The 22767-nt window shown below is 42.3% G+C and overlaps 1 protein-coding gene across 1 annotated transcript in view; it reads left to right on the top strand.

Moving 5' to 3' along the window:
- Positions 1 to 22767, top strand: part of ablim2 (actin binding LIM protein family, member 2) — a 381413-nt gene that overhangs the window by 98950 nt on the left and 259696 nt on the right. Inside the window, exon 2 of the mRNA XM_069923131.1 lies at positions 17644 to 17787. Within this exon, the coding sequence (XP_069779232.1) occupies positions 17644 to 17787 (144 nt within the window). The remainder of the gene's footprint in view (positions 1 to 17643; positions 17788 to 22767) is intronic.

Genomic DNA, 22767 nt, shown 5'->3' with positions numbered 1-22767 from the left:
TTCAGATGGCTGGGGAGGCCACTGTGCTGCGGCGATTATCCCTCTTGGAGGAGGGTTATAAAGTTCGCCTCACAGGTGCCTCCTGCACATTCACATGGCCTCCCAACAGCCGCATATTGCCAAAATATTTGGCAGGGGCAATTGGCCACCTGAAAGTGCCTTAAGAGAGAGAGAACTGGTTTCTGCAGTCATGGCAAACTGACAGCTTGTTGAAACCCGATATTGAAGACGAGTTCTCCAGTTTTCCACTTTAACGAATTTACTTTTTCTCTTGGTGAAGTATATTTATTCCATGTTCTATGATATAATTTTACAAGATTTCCTTGTACTGATTTGAAGTTAATGACTGCCACCTCATCGGAGGCAACATTTTACAGGTCAAGTAGATTGCAGTTCAGGTAGATTGCAGTTACACAATCACATTTTCAGTATATGGTAACATTAAAGATATATTAAGCTATTGTTGCCTTCAGCACTACTGCGAGGAGGATATTACAAAGTGATTAGCTAATTACTAATTAAAATATATTTGAAATATTTATATCCTATTTTAAAAACATAATGGGTATATTTAATAAATTGAGCTGTATGTTGATTTTGAGCATTGTTGCGTGTCTGCCTGTCCCGCATCGGACTTGTCAGCTACAAACGAGTCTGCAGCTGATGTGGACATTACCCCTCCATAAATCTTCGTCCGCGAAGCCAAGCCAAAGGAAGGATTATGTACTAAAGATTAAATGCTTCATATTTAAGTCATTGAAAGCACTTCTATTTTGGCTGCTCTAATTAATGTACTTGTCCCTTAGATCAACTTTAATAGTGACGTAATTCATGACATTTCTACCAAATAAAATCTATTTCTTGAACTCTTTTTTGTAAGAGCCGGAAATGTGGATTTTTCCACAGTATCTTTTCAGCATCTGCCTTACAGTTGCTTTGACACCTTAAAAAAAACAAATTGGAATCAACTTTCAGGATACAAAGTATACATGCTGGAAATACTCAGTTGCTGAGGGAGCATATACGGAAAGAGAAAGAGAATTAATGTTTCAGGTTAATGACCATCTGAGCTCGGACAATGAGAAAACAAACTGTAAAGCAGATGAGAGAGGGACAGATAGGATAAAGGAAATACTTGTGAAAAGTTAAGGCTACATTTAGAGTAGTGAAAAGCTATGCATGAAATTATCTGGTTGGTGGGTTATAAAAAGTGGGAAAACACAGAAAAAAATACTAGTTGAGAATTGCAGAAACTGTCAAGGCCATGCAAGTAGAATGAGAAAATCAAAGCTTTTTTTTTACAGATCGATGACCAATAACAAAAGCTTTCTGAGGATTTTATCTGTGGATTGTCTCTGATTTTGATGAAAGCACTTTGTTTTGAAGCAATTTGAAGTACATTATCTGGGACAATTCAAAATTGTGTTGGAGATCCAATTTGAGGTGGTCATTTAAAGCAGCTGCTGGCACAGCTGTGGAAAGTGTAAAAATTACTGGATACTGTCATTGCTCCAATAATAGGCTGAACATTCATCCTCTTTGTCACATTTGTGGCCTGAAATGTGAAGTTAAGGAAACATTAAACACAAGTTTATCAGGTAAACTTCTTAGTGTCTTTATTCTCCCGTTTTCCTTTGTTCTCCTGCTTGTGTTCTTATCTCTCTCTCATACCACTTGACTTCCGGTATATCTCATACATATTCATTATCATGACATCCCTCCTTTAATCAGAAATAAACTTTACCTTCACTTATCAATATCCCTCGGAAACATACAAACATCGTAACTAATGGTAATACTATAACTCAACTACATAAAATTTACTTCCTACAGCACTCATACATGCACTTTATGATATAAGATTAAAATACTGTCCCAAAGTTCTTATTAAAACTATGGCACAAAGTCTTCGTATCGTTTGGGCACTTTCCGGTTTCGTTTCGGCCTGCCTGCGATATTGTCGTCGCTTCTCGGTTGTTCACTCTCGGCGTCGGAAATACTGCTCGCCACGGCTTCGGGTGTTTCTGGCGCTCTAGTCACTTCATCAGGAGTGCTGGTAACTGCCTCTGGAACATCATCAGGTCTCTCAGTTTCAGCATCTCATATTGGCCTTTCAATTTCTTCGCTCGATGTATCTCTGGACTGGTACCTTTTTACACCTGATACATTTCTCTTATACAGGACTCCAGTCGGAGACTTGACTGTCACCATACTGCCACTTCTGGATACGACAGTATAGGGTTGATGGTAATAAGGTGTGTCTAGCTTACCACCAGTTTCATGCCTCACTAGAACATTATCTCCTGGCATGATGTCTGAGTACTTGGCTCCACGTTTCGAATCTGTGTACAGCTTTGCAGCACCTTTCTTTTCAGCATCGTAGTCCCTCATCTCCTGGTCGTCTCAGATTTCCTTTATTTCTGGCATTTTTGTGCGGATTTTTCTCCCAAAATATGCTTCTGCAGGACTTTTTCCAATGGTTGCATGAGGCGTTGCTCGATAGAGAGCCACATAAGATAGCAATGCTTCTCGCCAATTTTGTCCTTCTGCGTGTGCAATCCTCAATCGTTTTTCAATGGATTGATTTTGTCTCTCTACTTCTCCGTTGGCTTGCGGCCATTTCGGAGTTACTTTATGATGGTGGATACCTGTGGTCCTCATGTATTCCACAAATGTCTCTGAAATGAATTGTGGACCATTGTCAGAGTATAATGTAACAGGTAATCCATATCTTGCGAATATCTCTGCTAACGCTTGTATTGTTTTTTCAGTGGTTGTGGACTTCAACACCACGTACTCATAGTATCTGCTGTAGTAATCTATCACTACCATAATTGATTCACCCGTCGGTAAAGGTCCAAGAAAATCAACAGCTACGTCGATCCATGGTCCTGTCGGGAATTGCGTACTCCGGATCGGTTCTGGCGGATTACTCCTACTTGTGATTTGACATCCGTGACAAGTTTTAACAAATTTCTCGGCTTCTTTATCACAACTTGGCCACCATACCTTGGTTCTGAGGTTTTGCTTGGTACCAACAATACCTAGGTGTCTTTCATGCGCTAAGGATACGATCTTCGGTCTCAATCTTTGCGGTATCACCAATCTGCAACCTCTTAATACACACTGTCCGATGCAACAAAGTTCGTCTCTAATGGGAATGTAAGCCTTGTGAGTACACTTGTCCCATTGTCCACTCTGTATGCATTCTCTTACTTCCATGAGTTCTGGATCACGTTCGGATTCTCTCTCGACCTCCTTCGTAGTCACAGCTTTCGGTGTCGCCTGAATAGCTACGAAGCATACAAAGCTCTCTGTTTCTGTTCCCAATTCTGACTTGGATTGTGGACCACCATCCTTCACCAATCTGGACAGCGGATCAGCAATGTTTGCTTTCCCTGCAATGTGGATTACTTTATATTTGTAGGGTTGTAGTCTGAGTACCCATCTCTCTATTCTGGCACATGGTTTGGATCTAGGTGCATAGATCACCTCTAATGGCTTATGATCTGTGATGAGTTCAAATTCAATGCTGTATAAATATGCATGGAACCTCTCACAGGCCCATACAAGTCCGAGTGCTTCTTTCTCTGTCTGAGAGTATCTTCTTTCCACATCTGATAACGATCTGCTGGCATAGGCAATGATTCTTGGTCCTCCATCATGCATCTGGACCAACACGGCTCCTAAACCAACTGGGCTGGCATCCGCTATGACTTTGGTTGATGCCGCCGGATTGTAATATCCAAGAGTTTTTGCATCTGTCAGGCTTTGCTTCAGCGCTGTGAACGCTTTCTGCTCAGATCCAAAATGAAATGGTACTCCTTTCCTGGTTAGTTTCCTTAGTGGTTCTGCCACTGTAGCGAGATTAGGAATGAACTTTGCACAAAAATTGACCAATCCCAGGAAACTCCTCACCTCTGTTGCGTTCTGAGGTGCACGTGCCTCTGCAATAGCTTTCACCTTGGCCTCTGCAGGGTTTAGTCCTTCCTGTGCAAGTCTGTGTCCCATGAAGTCCATTTCTGACACACCGAACTGGCACTTGTTTCCATTCACGGTAAGGCCTGCCTCCTGTAGTCTAGATAGTACACTCCTCAACCGTTTGTCATGCTCTTCCTTCGTTGGTGCATGGACTATGATGTCGTCAGAAATGTTGGCAACTCCAGGAATGCCTTGAATCACTCGATGGATTTCATACTGATAGATCTCCGAAGCTGCATTAATTCCAAATGATAGTCTCTTGTAACGATACAATCCACAGTGAGTCACAAATGTAGTTACATCTCGGGAACCTGGATCCAGCTCTAATTGATGATAGCCCCATTTCAGATCAATTTTTGAGAATACCTTGCTGGTAGTTAGTTCTTGAAGTATTTCCTCCACTGTTGGTATAGGGTGTCGTTCTCGAACTATAGCTTCATTGGCCATTCTCATGTCAACACATAGTCTTATGTCACCCTTTGGTTTGGGCACAATCACTACTGGGCTGACCCATTGTGTCGAATGTTCCACCGGTTCAATAATGTCTTGTTCGATCAATTCTTTAATTTTGGCTTCGACTTTCCCACGAAGTCCAAACGGAGTTCGGCGCATTGGTTGTGCCTTAGGTTTGACCGTTTCATCTACCGCTAGCTTCAGTTGTCGACCTTTCAGCTTTCCGACTCCTTGGAAGACTGCGGGGAATTCTTGCTTCATATCCTCGTATGACTGAATTGAATTGACACAAGCTCCAATATGAAGTATTGCCAGGTCTTGCGCTGTGCTTCTACTCAGCAATGGTTCTCCCCTCTCTTCTATGACTTCGGTGTACTTATCTCCAGCTTCAACAGTTGCAGTAAAACATCCAATGGTCTGCAATGGCTTGGTTGATGTGTATGGATACAGTTTCTTGGAACACTTCTTTGAGGTACAGATGATCTTTTTCCTTTTCAACTTCTCCCATAAATGTCGATCAATCACATTACTGTCACTGCCTGAGTCTACAATGACCTGCACTGTCACTCCACCAATGATCACTGGGACCTTCTCATGATGTACTTCATTCAACGTAAATTGGTAACAACTCTGTTCCTCCTGGGTATCATCATCATCACCGTCTATCTGGCGAATGGTATCTTTCTTTCCAGGATACTTACCTTTCCCCCAGGCTTTGCCTTTGGAAGTTGTACTCTTCCTCTTCTGGTCTGCATTGGACTTGCTTTTGCACTTCTTTGCAAAGTGGTCCTTACCTCCACACTTTCTGCAAACTTTGCCTTTGGCCGGGCAATATGGGTCTTTTCCAAAGTGACCTCGGTTTCCACATCGATAACACTCCACGTCCTGTGTCGGCGTATATCTTGGCTGATTATGACGATGTGAGAGGCTCTTAATTTGCTGGCTTGAGTTGTCTTTCAGGGTCATGGTATGAAATTGCCCTTCAACAGCCTCTAATGCAGCAGCAATGGTTAAAGCATCGGTGAGTTCCAACTCACTCCCTCTTTCAAGTAGACGTCTTCTGAGTTTATCTGATCTGCAGTGCTGTACGACTTGATCCAGTAATTGGTTGTCCAAATCAGCTGGCATGTAATTGCATCCAACAGCTAGCTGGCGTAGTCTCGTCACGTACTGAGCAATTGTCTGGCCATCTTCTTGTCTCGTTCTCCGAAACAAATGGCGTTGAAATGTAGCATTCGGTGTCACTACATAGTGTGCATTTAATGCATCTACTGCTTTCTGGTACTCATCCAGTATTCAAAAATGTCTTAAATGTTTCCCGAACTGCAGGTCCTGCAGTGAAAAGAAGTAAAGCCCTCCTCTGCGCTTTTTGTTCAACTGTACCGGTATCTAGAAATAGGCCATGACTGTCAGCGTAGGATTCAAATTCTTCCAGCCATGCCTTCCACTTCACACTTACAGTGCTTGCATCACCAGTCGGGTCAAAATGAACAATTCCACTATGTGTTAGAAAGTAACTGTCTGCACCAGCCAAGAGGAAATATTCCAGCCCCAAAAGTACTGAGTCACAGAGAAAATTCTTATCACCTTGAAGTTGTCTGTAATCCTCTGTAATCTTGTTTAGTCTTTAATTTTCTTCAAGCTTCTTTCATCCTCGTCGCCAATGTCACATTTGTGGCCCGAAATGTGAAGTTAAGGAAACATTAAACACAAGTTTATCAGGTAAACTTCTTAGTGTCTTTATTCTTCCGTTTTCCTTTGTTCTCCTGCTTGTGTTCTTATCTCTCTCTCATACCACGTGACTTCCGGTATATCTCATACATATTCATTATCATGACACTCTTCTTTCTAGTATTTTCCTGGGCTTCTGCAGTGTTGCTGTTCTCCTGACCTTGTTTTCCATGAGATCAGTAGTTTCTATTTTGTTTGGAAGAAAATTGTAGAATAAAGCAAGGTTTCTTCTCTGGTGTAAATTGGAAAGAGATGACAGTTAAGACTAGCCCCATTCTTCCAGCAAGCAATTCTTGTTTTTCTCTCATGTGAGGTTAATGGCATCTGTAGAAAAGGCTATGAACTAAAGTGCCCAAGTTTCCCAGCCACATGAGAAAAGTGGTAGAAGGCAAAAACAGGCAAAAAAGTATCTATATTAACAAAATGTTATTTAGTCTTCTGAAATTATTTTAAAAATAGGTTGACTATTAATCAACATGATGGCTACAAATCAATTAACAAACTATAAAAGCATAGTCTGTGGAACTGTTGTAGTTATACCAGGTACGCAGTGAGTGAAAGAACCACAGAGTAGAGAGTTGAACCAACTGACTTTAATAGTGCTCTCGCACGTGTCTAAATCCATCGGAACCCGATGATGCTTGTGACTTCCAGGACCTTTATGATATCAGCCGCTGGGCTGTGGGCTTGCCCTACACCCGGAGCTCTCACGGTCAGATCTGCCGTAGACTTGTCCTCGACTCCGTGAGCTGGCTCACCTGTAGTGTGGGCAAGCCACCACATGACACCCCTCCCACCACCCCAGAACCGGCGTTAGGAGGTGTGGAGTTCACAGCCAACACTTCTTCAGTCCGTTTAGGTGGCTGACCTCGTCGGTGTGGTGGGGGCACAGTCACAGGATGTTCCAGTCCAGGTGCGCCAGCTTGAGGTGGTAAATGGTGAAGGACTCCTCAAGGCCGCTCTTGTCGAAGAAGCACGTGGTTGCATTTTGACGCACTACCTTGAACAGCCCTTCATACAGCCGCTGTAGTGGTGACCGGTGCATGCCCCTGCAGACGAGGACGTAGTCTCAGTCCTGGAGGTCCTTGGGGACAAAGGAAGGCGCCAGGCCGTGGCACATGGTTAGGACAGGAGCTAGTGTTCCTACCTTTTCTTGGAGTCTTGTGAGTACTGCACAGGTGTCTCCTCTGTGCCACAAGCTGCTGGCACAAACTCGCCTGGAATAATCAGTGGGACACCGTATACCAATTCTGTTGAAGGTGTGGCTGTCTTCTTTGGAGCCATGAGGATGCCAGGAAGCACCCATGGGAACTCGTCCACCCAATCTGGGCCTTGGAGGCTCGCTATCAGGGCTGACTTCATGTGCCAATGGAAACGCTCTACCAGGCTGTTAGACTGTAGATGGTAGGCCGTGGTGTGGTGCAGCTGGGTCCCAAGTAGCTGTGCCAGCGCCAACCATAGGCTGAACGTGAACTGCGACTCCTCCCACCCCCACTGTCTGAGGTGATGTTGGCAGGCAGGCCAAAACGTGCAATGCAGCTTGCAGTGAGGGCCCTGGTGCAGGACACCGTGGATATGACAGTGAGCAGTATGACTTCTGGCCACCTGGTGAACAGGTATATTTCCCCTTCCCCCCCCCCCACACTGGGAGACAGGCAATGGACCAACGAAGTCCACACTGACGTACTCAAATCTCCTGTGCGTTGGCTGGAAGGGTTGAAGGGAGGCCTTCATTAGTTTTTGGACTTTGGAGGGCTGGCTATGTATGCATGTCCTGGCCCAGTGCCCGACCTGTTTGTGCAGGCCATACCAAGCAAATCTATCTGCCACCAGTTGGATGGTTGCCTGAATGGACGGGTGGGTCAAACCATGTAGTGCGATGAAAACACGATGCCTCCAAGCAGCTGGAACGATGGGCCAGGGTTGGTTGGTGGACACGTCATGGAGGAGCTTGCTGTCTTTTGGGCTGATGGCGATGTCCTCAAGTTGCAGGCCCGAGACTGTGGTGTGGTAGGCTGGCATTTCTTCATCCAGCTGCTGTGCCTTGGTGAGTGCTGCATAGTCAAACCCAGGGGACAGGGAATGTACTGAGTGGATAGAAGTGCGAGACAGTGTGTCAGCCATGATGTTTTTTTTTTTGGAGATGTGTTTGACGGCGGTGGTATTCTTTGAGATGTTTGACAGGTGGTGTTGCTTCTGTCCTGACCATGGATCCGACATTTGGCGAATGCGAAGGTGAGAGGTTTGTGGCCCGTGAAGACCATGAACTCCCAACCCTCCAAGAAATACTGAAAGTGCTAGATGGTGAAGTAGAAGTCTAGCAGCTCCCTGTCGAAGGTGCTGTATTTCAGCTCCGGGGGTTGCAGATGCCGGCTGAAGAACACGAGTAGTTTACACTGACCCTCCATTAGTTGTTCCAGCACGCCGCGGACTGCTGAGTTGGAAGCGTCAACCATGAGGGCTGTGGGCACATTCACCTGCGGATGTACCAGGAGGGTGGTGTTTGCAAGAGTGTCCTTGGCCTGCTCAAGAGCCACTGCTGACTCCAATTCCCAGGTGATTTCCATGGCCTTGCCGGACATTGGGATGAACAGGGGTTGCATGATTTGGACTGCTGACTTGAGGAATCAGTGGTAAAAGTTGCTCATGCCCACAAACTTCTGTAGGCCCTTGACTGTACTGGGCCTAGCAAACTGGCACATTGACAATAACCATACCAGCAGTGCGAGTAAGACTAGACTGTAGCTCTGGACTGCTTTATATACAAGGTCACCGGGATGACCCTGGTGATCTAGTGGTGTAATTACATATCCCCACACACATGGCCTCAACTTTCGCCAGCAAGGGAACTACTCCATGCTGGTCGATGCAGTACCCAAGGAAATCAATGGCTGACAGCCTGAACTGGCACTTTGCAGGGTTGATGGCCAGGCCGTATTCACTCAGGCAGCGCAGAGTTGAAGCAGGTGCATCAAATGCTCATGGTGCGAGTGGCTGGCAATCAGGATATCATGTAAGTAGATGAAGATGAAATCCCAGTGAATCCATGAGCAGCTGGAACGCCTGTGCCACATTCTTGAGTCCAAAAAGCATCTGCAGGAACTTGAATAAGCCTAACAGGGTGACGGACATTGCAGGGTTGTTCGGGAATCTGGTGATACCCACAGACTAGGTCGATCTTGGAGAAGATGCATGCCCCATGCAAATTGGCTGTAAAGTCCTGAATGTGAGGCACTGGGTAGCAGTCGGCTGTGGTGGCATCATTGAGCCTTCTGTAATCGCTGCATGGTCTCCATCCTCCAGCCAACTTGGGTACCATATCTAGGGGAGAGGCCCATGGACTGTCTGAGCGCTGGACGATCCCCATCTTCTCCATTTTCCTGAACTTCTCCTTGGCAAATTGGAGTTTGTTGGGCAGGAGCCTGGATGGCTGGGTGTGTGACAGTGGTCCATGAATGGGAATGTGGTGCTGTACACTATGCTTAGGGCATCTGTGGCATAATAATGGTCAGGAACTCCACAAGTACTCTGGCAAATTCATTGCCTGACAAAGCCACAGAGTCCAGATTGGGGCCGATAACTTGGCTTCGCCGAGTAAAAAGGTCTGGGCATTCACAGGGTGCTGTCCCTTGAGGTCCACAAGAACCTGTGTGCCTGGTTAAAATCTGCACCCAATAAAAGGCTGCAACACTGCTGCCAGGGTAAATGACCAGGTGAAACGGCTGGAACCAAACTCTAGTAGGATGGCTTGCATGCCATATATGTGAATACTGCTGTTGTTAGCAGCGGTAAGCACCGGTCCTGATTTCCTGGCATGGGTGTTGTGGCTCGAAGGGGGTAAAGAGGCTAACCTCCGCCCCCGTGTCTACAGGAACTTTTGCCCGGAGTGTCAATCCCATAAGCAAAGGAGGCTATCATGGTGAGCCACCGCAGCCATTAGTGATGGGTGGTTCTGGCGTTTCCCAGAAAAGAACAGGGTGGGCTCCTGGACCCCACTTTTGCTGTTTAAAAACACTAATGGACCGAATTGGGGTTACTCCCTGCTGCGTGTGCCACCAGTATAGTTGGTGGCAATGTGCGTGGTGCAGCAACTTGGTCGATAGAGGCTACTTGGTGTGCCAAACCATATCTGCGTGGGCCGCTACTTTGCGTGGGTCACTGAAATAGTCGTCAGCGAAAAGGAGGTGGATAACTTCAGGCATCTGCTTGTAAAAGACTTGTTCGAACAGTAAACATGGCTTATGGCTGTCTGCTAATGCCAGCATCTCATTCATTAAGGCTGTTGGCATGCAGTCACATAGGCCATCCTACACTGCGCTACACGTTCATGGCAGGGTAGGCAAAAAGTACGGATCAGAAGTGTCTTGATTGTATCATACTTGTCTACCACTGATAGCTAGTGTTAGAAATTGATGACACAGCCTGCTGTTTCCTGATCAAGTGAACTGACCACTTAGTAATACTTTGTGGCATCTGAGACGATTTGCCTGTTCAAACCAGACCTGCAGCTGTGAGGTCCAGAAAGTCGGCAGTTTCAGTGAAACTGCATTCTGTGTGCTTTGGTCGTCATCGGGGTCACCAATATAGTTGTACTAGGCATGTAGCAAGTGAAAGAACCACACAAAGTAGAAAGTAAGTTGAACCAACTGACATTAACAGAACACTCTCACGTCTAAATCCCTCGGAACCTGATGATGCCTGTGCCTTTATGAGATCAGCCACTTGCCCTGCACCCAGAGCTCTCACAATCAGATCTGCCATGGACTTGCCCGCATCTCTGTGAGCCGGTTCGCCTGTTGCATGGGCGAGCCGCCACACTGTCAACTTAAATTAGTGTTTCTAAAATAATTTGTTGAATGAAAAGACAGGAAAAATATTTTATTTTGTATTTTAAGTACACTGATAGAAATTCATTTCAATTGTGCTGAAAGAAAATAACTTGTATTGAAGAAGCACTAGCGACCCAGGTTTGAATCCACTGCTGTTATGTAAGGAATTTATGCATTCTATCTGCATCTGCATGTCTCCTCCGCATGCTTCGGTTTCCTTCCATGTTCCAAAGACGTATCGGTTAATAGGTTAATTGGACATGGTAGCAAGAGCCTGTATTTCTGAATTAAAAATTAAATTTAAATTAGTTGGTCCACAGGTTACAAACATCAGGATTATGAACAACTCATATTTTCAAATGGGCTGTTCTATGCATGGTTTTTTAAAGTACAGGTCTTTTAAAATTATTTTTTTATTTTCCTCACTGTGAACCATATCAATCAAAATACATGCAAACATTTCCCTCTTAAATATACACAGTGGCATTTTCTCCCCCTTTCCCCCCCCCCCCCGGCCTTCCCACCCCCCCCTCCAAACCCATTAAACGTTCAACATATACAATACAATAAAACCATTAAACAATGTCATCACACAATGAAAATAAACAAGAAAATATTTTTATTATCATTGTTTCTATAATCACATATTCAAAGCTGCTTCCTTCTGGTAATCTCACTTTGTTTCCCAATTTATCCTTTAAGTAGGCTTTCAGTTGATGGCATGCAAATATTATACCATGAGTTATTCCATATTTGTACTTCATTTGTTCAAATGTTAATAAATTTTTTCCCAAAAAACAATTTTCTATTCTTTTAATTCCTTTTCTCTCCCATTCTCTAAAGGAAAGGTTATCTATTGTAAAAGGGATTAGTTGATTTTGCATCAATAATAATTTTGGTATTTGGTAATTTGTTTTTTTTTTCCTTTCCAAGTGAATCTTCTTCCATATATTGATGCAATACTGGTGAGCTTTTATATTGTATCAGCTTTTCGTCCCTCTTATGAAGTATATGTTCCGGTACCTTCTCCCCTATTTTATCTTAGTCCAATCTGGTTTTTCCCTTATCTGATAAAAATCTGATAAATACCTTAATTGTGCGGCTCTATAATAATTTTTAAAGTTTGGTAACTGCAAACCACCTTGGTTGTACCTCTCTGTTAATTTACCTAATGCTATCCTCGGTTTTCCCCCTTTCCATAAAAATTTCCTTATTATTTTCTTTAGTTCATTAAAGAATTTCTCTGTTAAGGGAATTGTTAATGATTGAAATAAGTATTGTATCCTTGGGAAGACATTCATTTTAATGCAATTTACCCTCCCTATCAATGTTAGTGGTAATTCTTTCCAATGTTCTAAGTCTTCCTGCAATTTCTTTATTAGTGGCTGATAATTTAATTTGGACAGGTGGCTTAAATTATTATCTAATCTAATACCTAGGTATCAGATTGCTTGTGTTTGCCATTTAAATGGTGATTCTTTATTAAATTCTGTATAATCTGCATTACTCATTGGCATCGCTTCACTTTTATTTGCATTGATCTTGTACCCTGATATTTCTCCATATTCCTTCAATTTCTTATGTAGTTCTTTTATTGATATTTTTTGTTCTGTTAAGTATACTATGATGTCATCTGCAAATAAAATGATTTTATACTCCTCCTCTATTTTTATCCCTTTTATTTTATTTTCTGTTCTTATCAGTTCTGCCAATAGTTCTATTTCTAAAGCGAACAGTGAGGGAGATATTGGACATCCCTGCCTAGTTGACCTACTTAATTTAAATTGGTTCGATACATATCCATTTACTGTTACCTTCGCCAATGGTCGATTATATAATGCTTTAATCCAATTAATATATTTTTCTGGTAGATTGAACCTCTGTCGTACTTTGAATAAATAATTCCATTCTACCCTGTCAAAGGCTTTTTCTGCATCTAAAGCTATAGCCACTGTTGGCTTCTTACTTCCTTGAACTGCATGAATTAGATTAATAAATTTACAGACATTATCCTCTGTTCGTCTTAATAAATCCAGTTTGATCTTGTTTTACTATTTTTGGTACACGGTCGGCCAATCTGTTTGCTAATAATTTTGCTATTATCTTATAATTTGAATTAAGTAGAGATATTGGTCGATATGATGCTGGTGATAGTGGATCCTTCCCTGTCTTTGGTATTACTGTAATTATTGCTGTCTTACATGAATCTGGCAGGTTTTGTGTTTCTTCTCTCTGGTTCAATACTTCCAGGAGAGGAGGAATTAATAACTCTTTAAATATTTTATAGAATTCTATTGGGAATCCATCCTCTCCAGGCGTTTTATTGTTCGGCAGTTTAAAAAAAAATCCTGTACTTCCTCTATTTCAAATGGTTTTATCAGTTTGTTTTGCTCTTCTTCTTGTAATTTTGGCAGTTCAATTTTAGCTAAAAACTCTTCTATTTTGTCTTCTTTCCCCTTGTTCTCAGTTTGGTATAATTGTTCATAAAATTCATTAAAGTTCTCATTAATCTCCATGGGATTATATGTAATTTGTTTGTCCTTTTTCCTTGATGCCAATACAGTTCTTTTAGTGTTCTGTTTTAAGTTGCCAGGCTAATATTTTGTGTGCTTTTTCTCCTAGCTCATAATATTTTTGCTTTATTTTCATTATGTTCTTCTCCACCTTATATGTTTGTAATGTTTCGTATTTTATTTTTTTGTCCGCCTATTCTCTTCTTTTTGTCATAAGGTCCCTTGTTGTTAGTTCTTTTTCTGTTTTCTCTATCTCCCTTTCCAACTGTTCTATTTCCCAATTATAGTCCTTTTTCATCTTAGTTACATAACTTATTATCTGTCCTCTAATGAAGGCTTTCATTACATCCCATAATATAAATTTGTCTTTCAATGATTCTGTGTTTATTTCAAAATATATTTTAATTTGGCATTCAATAAATTCTCTAAATTCCTGTCTTTTAAGTAGCATGGAGTTTAACCTCCATCTATATGTTCTTGGTGGGATGTCCTCTAGTTCTATTGCTAATAACGGGTGAATGATCAGATAGCAATCTAGCTTTATATTCAGTTTTCCTAACTCTCTCTTGAGTATGGGCCGACAACAAAAACATATCAATCCTTGAATATGTTTTATGCCTACTCGAATAATATGAGTATTCCTAAGAGAAGCACAGGTTGACACCGAAGAAAACTCCATGCACCCCCCCCACCCGTATAGCTGTAGCCAAGGTGAGGAGAACCCTAAGCAAGATGAACCCACACAAGGCGGCGGGATCAGACAACATACCTGGCTGGGTACTGAAGGACTGAGCAGACTAATTGACGGAGGTCTTCTCGGACATCTTCAATACCTTACTGCAGTAGTCCATCGTTCCTGCAGGGTTCAAGACAGTCAGCATTGTCACGATACCCAAGAGGGCAACAATAACAGGCATCAGTGACTACCACCCAGTGGCACTGACCTCAATCAGTATGAAATGCTTCGAGCGTCTGGTGATGTAATGCAACAAAACAGATCATCAAAAGACACTGGATCCATTTCACTTTTTCTGTAGAAGAAACCATTCCACAGAGGATGCCTTAGCCTTGTTGCTTCCCTCTGTCCTGGCCCACCTGGAGAAAGACAAGCTGCTGTTCATTGATTTCAGCTTGGTGTTTCATATGATCATTTTTCAGAGGCTGGAGGAGAAGCTGTCCATGCTGGGACTCAACATCCCTCTCTGTAATTGGATCCTGAACTTCCTAACAAAAAGATCCCGGTCGGTAGTAGAATGTCAAGCACTGTCACGCTGAGCACTGGCGTACCTACAGGCTGTGTGCTAAGCCCACTCCTGTTCATGCTACTGCCCCATGACTGCATCACCAGATCCAGCTCCAACAGTGTCATCAAGTTTGCAGTTGATACAAAATTAGTTTGCCTCATCAGGAACATTGATAAGTCATATTGCAGAGAAGAGGTAGAAAATCTTGTGAAATGGTGCAAGAGTAATAGCCTGAGTCTCAACCTCCACAAAACATCAGCAACTCTGTAGTGGAGGGAGTGGAGAACACCAAATTCCTTGGAGTTCACTTAACTAGTGACCTATTCTGGACACTCAATATCTCCTCACTTGTCAGGAAGGTGCAACAGTGACTGCATTTCCTGAGAAGACTGAAGTGGGCAAGCCTACCAGCCACTATTATGTCAACATAATGTCTATGAAGAGAATCCTGACTGGCTTCATCACAATGTGGTATGGCTGCTGCAGAGAAATGGATCGGAGAACAATCCTCAGGACCATAAGAGTGCCAGAGAGGATCACTGGAGTCTCTTTCCCACCCACCCCCTATATTCCCCCCCCCCCCCCCCCCAACCATCGACGTGATCTACCAAGGTCGTTGTCTGAAGAGGACACACAAAATCATTGAGCACCCCTACTACCCTGCACACATCATCTTTTAGCTGCTCCCATTGGGGAAGAAATACGGGAGTATCAGAGCCAGCTCCACCAGCTTCTTCCCATGGGTAATGTTGAACAACCAAAGGAAGTGCTCACACTAACCATCCAATATTCTCAATTGTGACAAACTATTTATTTATTTTAAAGATAAAATATTTGTTCTGTATGTGTATTATGTCTGGTTGTGTGTCTGCATGTTTTGCACCAAGGATGGAAGAATGCTGTTTTGGCAGGTTGTACTTGTACAATCAGATGACAATAAGCTTGACTTGTCAACCTGAGCTCCAGATCCAAACATCTGACATGATCAAGAAGACCTCAGCACCTCTTGCATCCCAGTTGTGATACCTAGTACCCCTTCAGCCAATCTTGAGCTTGTCTCCAGCAATCCACAGCCTGCGTGGGTTCCTCGCCTTGAGACACCAACAGCCTACCTCTTGTTGGATTAGGGCCATGCTGACCAAGTTGGACCCTTTCTAACTGCAGTGAGAGTGGGGCACTAACCATGCAATTTTCCCAGTTAACCCCATTTTGCATGGCAGTTTGAAAGGGCTTATTGACTTTACTGCTTTCCACTAAACCTGCTCTCCTTTTCCCCTGCCCATTCCTATCTTTCCAGTTCTTCCACCCAGCCATCCCTCCTCCCTCTCATTGCTGCTGTCCCCCCTCCTTTCTCCACCTATCATCTCCTGCCTTTGCCATCCCCCTTCCTCCCTACTCTTTTGTACACTCTGCCTGATGGATCTACCCAAGTTATTTTAGTCTAAAGGGTTTAGTTGTAAACAGATTAAAAAGTTCCTTTGTTTGCCTTAGGGTTCTAAGTCAAACCAGTTACTTGCCAACAAGCACCCTGGGAAGCTTACTGCTACGTTCAGTCCTCTTTAATGTTATTTGGCTTTTGTAGATATCTTGATGCATTTACTGCATTCTTTTGATATCAAATGAATTGTTTCAAGAAAAAGATTTGGACTTATTGAACTAATGAAAAGCTTTGTAGGTAAAATATATCTATAACTGTGAAGACATTTAAATAAGTCTACATGGGAAAGCCCAAAGACAATTTCCCCTTGTAGGCTAGACTTCCACAGGCTAAAAGGCTTCACAGCTTTGATTCATTCATAGTTACCGAAAGGTATGTCAGCTACAATTAACTTACAGGACCTTTGATAGATGACTGAGATGTTGGTAGAACTAACAGCATTGTCATTTTTTCCTGGGGTAAAGTTGCTGATATTAATTGTTGCTGGATAATTTAGAGGGCTTGATTAATAATTGAGTGAAAGTAGCTTGAATCACACAGTAGCAGTTTCTGATTTTGAACACTCCTTAAAAACAAAGTATGTTGTGATTGCAAAGATGGTGTCAGCAAAAATGACCATGTAAAAAATTATTATAAAAAAATAAACAGGTTTACTCACATTTTTTAATGGAATAAAACCTCAGTTAGTGTAGTAACCAATTTGTTTGGTCTGAATTGTGTTAAAACCCTGTTTTTTTTAAACTCTGTGCATTGAAAGCTGTCAGTAAATTTAATATTTTACTAACCATGCAAATGATGAATTAGAATTTCTGATAAATAGTCCTGACTACCTGAAGGGATATCTCCAAGTCATTTTAGTTCAAAGGATTTAAATTGACAGAAGGGTGCACAAATGTACAATAATAGATCAGCTTGTCAATAAGGATCCTGAGAATTTTACCATATATTATTGAAGTGTGATCATCTTATCTGAGTGTCATTGCAACCTAACATCAAGCAATTTATTGTTTTATTTTTAACTTAAATGTTTATAAATCTATGATCTGAGCAGAAGCAATTCTTTTTATTATTGCAACGTTCCCCTGTCTATCAGCCAGATAATCCTTGAGCCACTAAGTTACATTTAATCTTTTCAGGAGTACAGTATTTTGACTGAGGGACTTCTGCCTCTCACATGAGAAGGTATTTAGAAAAAAACTATTGCTGCAGAACACAAACAACTAGAAATACTCAGCAAGTTGAATGGCACTTGAAGGGAGGGAGAAGGGAGGGAGAGGGAAGTGATACAGTGTCTTGATACAGTGACTTGACCCATAAAGTCAACCATTTATTTCTTCCCATAAATGCTGCATGACCTGCTGAGTTCCTCCAGCTGTTAGTTTTCTTTTGCTCCAGATTCTAGTATCTGCAGTTTCTTGTGACTCCCTAACTATTGCTGATTTGTTTCTCTACAGTGTCACAGCACATGGCCATGCACAGCCCCCTGGGAAGACCATCAGGTGTTGGGGTCCTCTGCCATAAATGTGAAAAACCCTGCAAAGGAGAAGCCCTGCGAGTGCAAAACCAGTTCTTTCACATCAGTTGTTTCACCTGCAAAGGTAATTTTGTCTTTTTTTTCCGTCAATGCATTGTCACATAGAAAGAATCCTTCTGACATTACTTTGTAAGTTTTGTCACATTTAATATTTCTTCTGTTTGAAATTCAAGGTATCTTCCTGTCTTATTTCCCCCCCCCCCCCCCCCCCCCCCAGGGTAGTTTTAAGGTTAAATGTATTGCAGAAAGTATATTATCGGATTTTGGAGCTTTCCAGATTTTGGACATCTGGATAAAGGATTGTGTACCTGTATTTCTTTGGAGTCTCAACCCCAATTTTACCTGATATCGTTGATGGATAACCTGAATTAACTACTTTCTGATTTCATCATGAGGGTGCAATAGCAAGGACATGACATCTTTACATCTGCCATCTTGGTTGCCTCTTTGCTATTCATAACTCAATGATTGGACTGAAATCCTCTAACTTACAGGTCAAGCATTACAATTGGCAGCAATGTAGATCTCAGACTCTCAGAAAACCAATGGCCCCAGTGCATAACAGGCGATGGAGGCAGAGCAGGGACATTTATTCTCTATTTTCTCCTGTCTTTTTGTTTTGTATTTTTTCCATGGATCTTGATTTTAAGCAGAGAAGGTAGGTAGGCCCTCACTTTTACTGCATCGATGCAGGAGTGGCTATTTAGATTCTGAAGTATGGAGGGAGGTCAAATTTTCTGATAGCAGGTTGGTAAGTCACTCCAACATCTGAGGGTTCCTTGAGAGTCAATTAAGATTTTTCATACAGAAATCCTGCAATATTTCCGTAATGAAGGCCTGCCAATATGCCAGCTTTGGTCGCTTACACTGAAACAAGCAAATACTGCAATTTTCTGGGTCATTGTGGATTTTTACACAGCAAGCCGGAAGAGGTGGGGTGTGTAACTCCATTGCATTGATGTCTGCTATGATGTATAACATAATGCGTCGCACATATCCTTCAAAACAAAACAAAATGGCAGTTGATCTTGATGTGCTTATGGTACTAACCATGAACATGTATAGCTCTTTGAGCACAGGCTAATTTCCTGCGCATCATACATGACTTCATGATGCGCAGATGGACGCAGAATCTGTGCAAGCAATGAACTCGTGCGATCAGAAATACATTGGAGGAGAATTTGAAGAGAAGCAGGGAGCAGTTTGAGGTAGAAATCCCCACAGACTTTAGATGCCATAGACAGATATATTTCCTTCTTGTGAGTCAATTTGCGCTGCTGTCGGACAGAAAAATGTGGAGGAGAGAGAGACCATATGGTCCAATGTCCTAAACAATTTTGATGAAGGTGAGTGGAGGGGTAATTTCTGTATGTCTCGGGATACTTTTGATTTTTTTAATTGTAACTCATTGAGCTACACCTGAGGCACAAGACCACAAACTGGCAACAGTCTCTGGAACCTCAGCTTGGGCTCACTGTCGCTTTGTGATGGTAAACTACCCCATGTGAATATTGATCCACAAGTTGTATTTTTGGTGTCGGTGTGGCAACAGTGTGTGTGTTGGTACACCAAGTTACTGGAGCATTGAAGAGAGCCCTATTTAAATGTTTTGATCGCCTGCTGAGTGGTGCACGACTCTAGGAGATAATGAATGGATTTGAAGAATGTAGGTATCTAATGTGTGCTGGTACCATTGATGGCACACATATTCCTATCAGAGCCCCCCATGAGGACCCACTAGCCTACTACAATTGGAAAGACTGGCACTCCATTGCTCTTCAGGCTGTTTTAGACCACAACTACTGGTAGGGATCATGCCCTGAATTACAATTATTGCTCTTTATCAATTAATATGTTTCACATGTCTATCTAAACAGGCTTTTTGTTGTTCCAGCTTCATAGATGTATATGTGGGTTGGCCTGGTCGCATCCATGATGCTTGTGTTTTAGCCAACTCACCCATCTACAGAAAAGCCGAGAATTAATGGGGGTACATCTTCCCACGTGAATTAAGTTAATATACCCCAGTGTACAGTGATTTATGCGTCATTCTCAGAGGTTGCATAAGGCACTAATACATCTACAATGCTCTGGCTACAGAAATCCAAAACTGTTAATGGAGTGGAGTTCCTGTGTATCTAATCAGAGACCCAGCTTACCCACTCAGGAAGTGGTTGATGAAGAAGTTCGCTAACCACCACACACTTGATCATGGCAGTGAAGCTTTAACTTCCATATAGCTTGTCAAGGATGGTGGTAAAACAATGCTTTCGGATGTCTTAAAGGTCGTTGCAGGTGCCTGGCCAAGCGACTTGATATTTGTACTACTTTTATATCAAATGTTGTTGTTGCCTGTTGTGTTCCACACAATATATGTGAGATCAACAAGGAACACTTCTTGCCTGAGTGGAACACGATCTCACTTATTGGGTTGTTTATCAGAGTGCACAAGCACACAGTCAACAGGTGATCCATGAGCTAGTAAGTCACAACTTTAATAAATGGATATAGTGCACTTGTCAAAGAATAGTAGTGAACAGGAGACATGTAAACGAAAATAAAACTTTTAATTTAACTGCATTTAACTATTTACAACTGTGCAATAAAACCAAACATCAAAAACCATTTGCAAAAGTCACATGAGTGTAGCAGCTGGAGGAAGGAAGGAGGATGAGGGTGATGTGACAGATTATATATATGTTTTTGGGAGATAAATTGGGGCAAGTTTTTAAGTGTAGGTCACATACACACATTTTAAAACAGATCTTATTTAAAATTCTGGGGCTCTGCTCAAGCTTGATAGGCCGGCTCCAAGAGCCTTTGCAAAAGCTTTGAAGAGTGCCCAAGAGACATCACTAATGGATTGCTGTTTTGAAAATCAACAGATGAAAGAACTTGGAGGAGTAGGGTCGGTGCCACAGGCTGTCTGAGAGTGCTGTTTGCTGTTCTAAGAGGGTCATGTGGCAGCTAGGACTGGAACAGGACAAGCTGGAAAACTTGTGGAAAAAACCCATTTTGGAAGATGGGTTGTGAGTGCTTAGTTCAGCCTGGTCAAAGTCCTTGTGGTTCATACAAGAGGAGAGGACTCGCTTGAAATAAGAGAAACAAGAAGGAAATCTGTGGTGACCTGAAAGAAAGGTTATCATCTGGAAAACCCTGATAGGGCAAGTTTCTTCAGCAAGACACTGAAGTGACTGATTAAAAGGAACCAGTTGTGGGTGTCCAGCGAACAACATATCTTTCTCATGAGCTAATCACCTCATTTCCGAAATCAATTGGGTAAACTTCTTCTACACCTTCTCCAAGACCAGTATATCCTTTCTCAGGTAAGGTGACAAGAACTGCACGCTGTACTCTTGGTGCGTCCACACCAATATCTTGTGCAGTTGAAGCAGAAGCTTACTACTTTTAAATTCAATCCCTCTCGTACCATCCCATTTGCCTTATTAGTTACATTTTACGATTCATGTGCAAGTACTCCTAATTTTCAAGCTGCAATTTTTCACTCTTTAAATAATAGAGTAACATACTATTTTTCCTTCCAAACTTGATGACCTCTCATTGACCAACTCAGTGGGTTGAGCAGTATATTGAGATGGGAGTATAGGGGTAAGGACTTGTGAATGTTTTGCATTTGATACCCTTCCTTCAGACTTTTGTTTTGATGCTGCAGAATATATCATCCAGAAATTGGAACCAGGCTTTCAATGAGAAATGTTAGGAAATAAATGTGAGCAACTTTATTTTGATGAGCATGGTATTATAAAAATAAAATTTAATACCTTGATGATATTATCAAAGTAAGGCATAATTGTATGGAAAAAGTTCAAAATTCTGATGTTCAAAGTTCAATCTTCAGTCATTACGCATCCCCACATTTCCGAGTTATCCTCTGCTGTGAGTATCTAAAGATGATATGTGGGTTGCCTTCGGGAGAGTGAACCCAAGGAAAGCTTCTGGTCCAGATAGAGTACCTGGCCAAGTATTGAAAACCTGAGCTGACCGACTTGCCAATATATTCACGGATATCTTCAATCTCTCCAACAGGTTGTGGTACCCACCTGTTTCAGTCTTTAGTTTTACCATTTCCCAAGAAGAGTGTGCTAACCTGCCTAAATGACTATTGACCAGCCATATCCACAGTGATGAAGTGTTTTGAGAGACTGATGTTGAAGTATATCAGGTCCTGTCTGAGTGGTTGCATGGATCTGTTCCAATTTGCCTACCATAGCAACAGGTCTACAGCAGATGCCATCTTACTGACTCTGCACTAAACCTTGATAGCAAAGATGCATAGTCAGGATGGTTTTTATTACATACCGGCATTCAACACCATCATCCCTTTCTAACTAATCAGCAAACTCCAAGACCTGGGCTGCAGTATTGCATTGTACGATTAGACCCTGGATTTCCTCACCTCTAGACCCCAATCAGTGTGGATTGGCAAGAACATCTCCTCCACATTCTCCATCAGCACCAGAGCACCACACGGCTGCATACTTAGTTCCCTGCTCTACTTGTTGTGTTGCTCGGTACTACAACACCACATACAATTTTTTTCAGATGATATCATAGTGCACTCTATAAAAGTGGGCAATGACTCAGCATACAGGAGAGAAATTGTTGTTTGTCACCATTCAGCCAAGTTATCAATCTCTCACTCTTAAGCCCCTTTCACACTGACAACCCACTAAATAGGCGACTAAATGACTTGTGTTGCAGTTCCACGTGAGCCATTCACACGGGACCATGAATTTCCTGGTTCATGTAGATATCGTAGGTCTAAGTGGGGGCCAAACCTCCAGGGCAGTGAAATCATCGCAGGAATAAAGCACATATATGCACAATGTATTAAAAATCCATGGGGGAAAAACACGCACAATTTAATAAGACATTCATGCTCAATGTCTAAAAGACCGTGGGGATAAAATGCGCACAATATAAAGACATACATGCTCAATGTATAAATGACTGTGGAAAGAAGAACACACAATTTAATAAGACATATGCACGCAATGTATAAAAGTCCATGGGAAAATCTACT

The sequence above is a fragment of the Narcine bancroftii genome, chromosome 3 (assembly GCF_036971445.1).
Source record: "Narcine bancroftii isolate sNarBan1 chromosome 3, sNarBan1.hap1, whole genome shotgun sequence".
Lineage (NCBI taxonomy): Eukaryota > Metazoa > Chordata > Chondrichthyes > Torpediniformes > Narcinidae > Narcine > Narcine bancroftii.
This window is presented reverse-complemented; position numbering and strand designations above follow the sequence as displayed.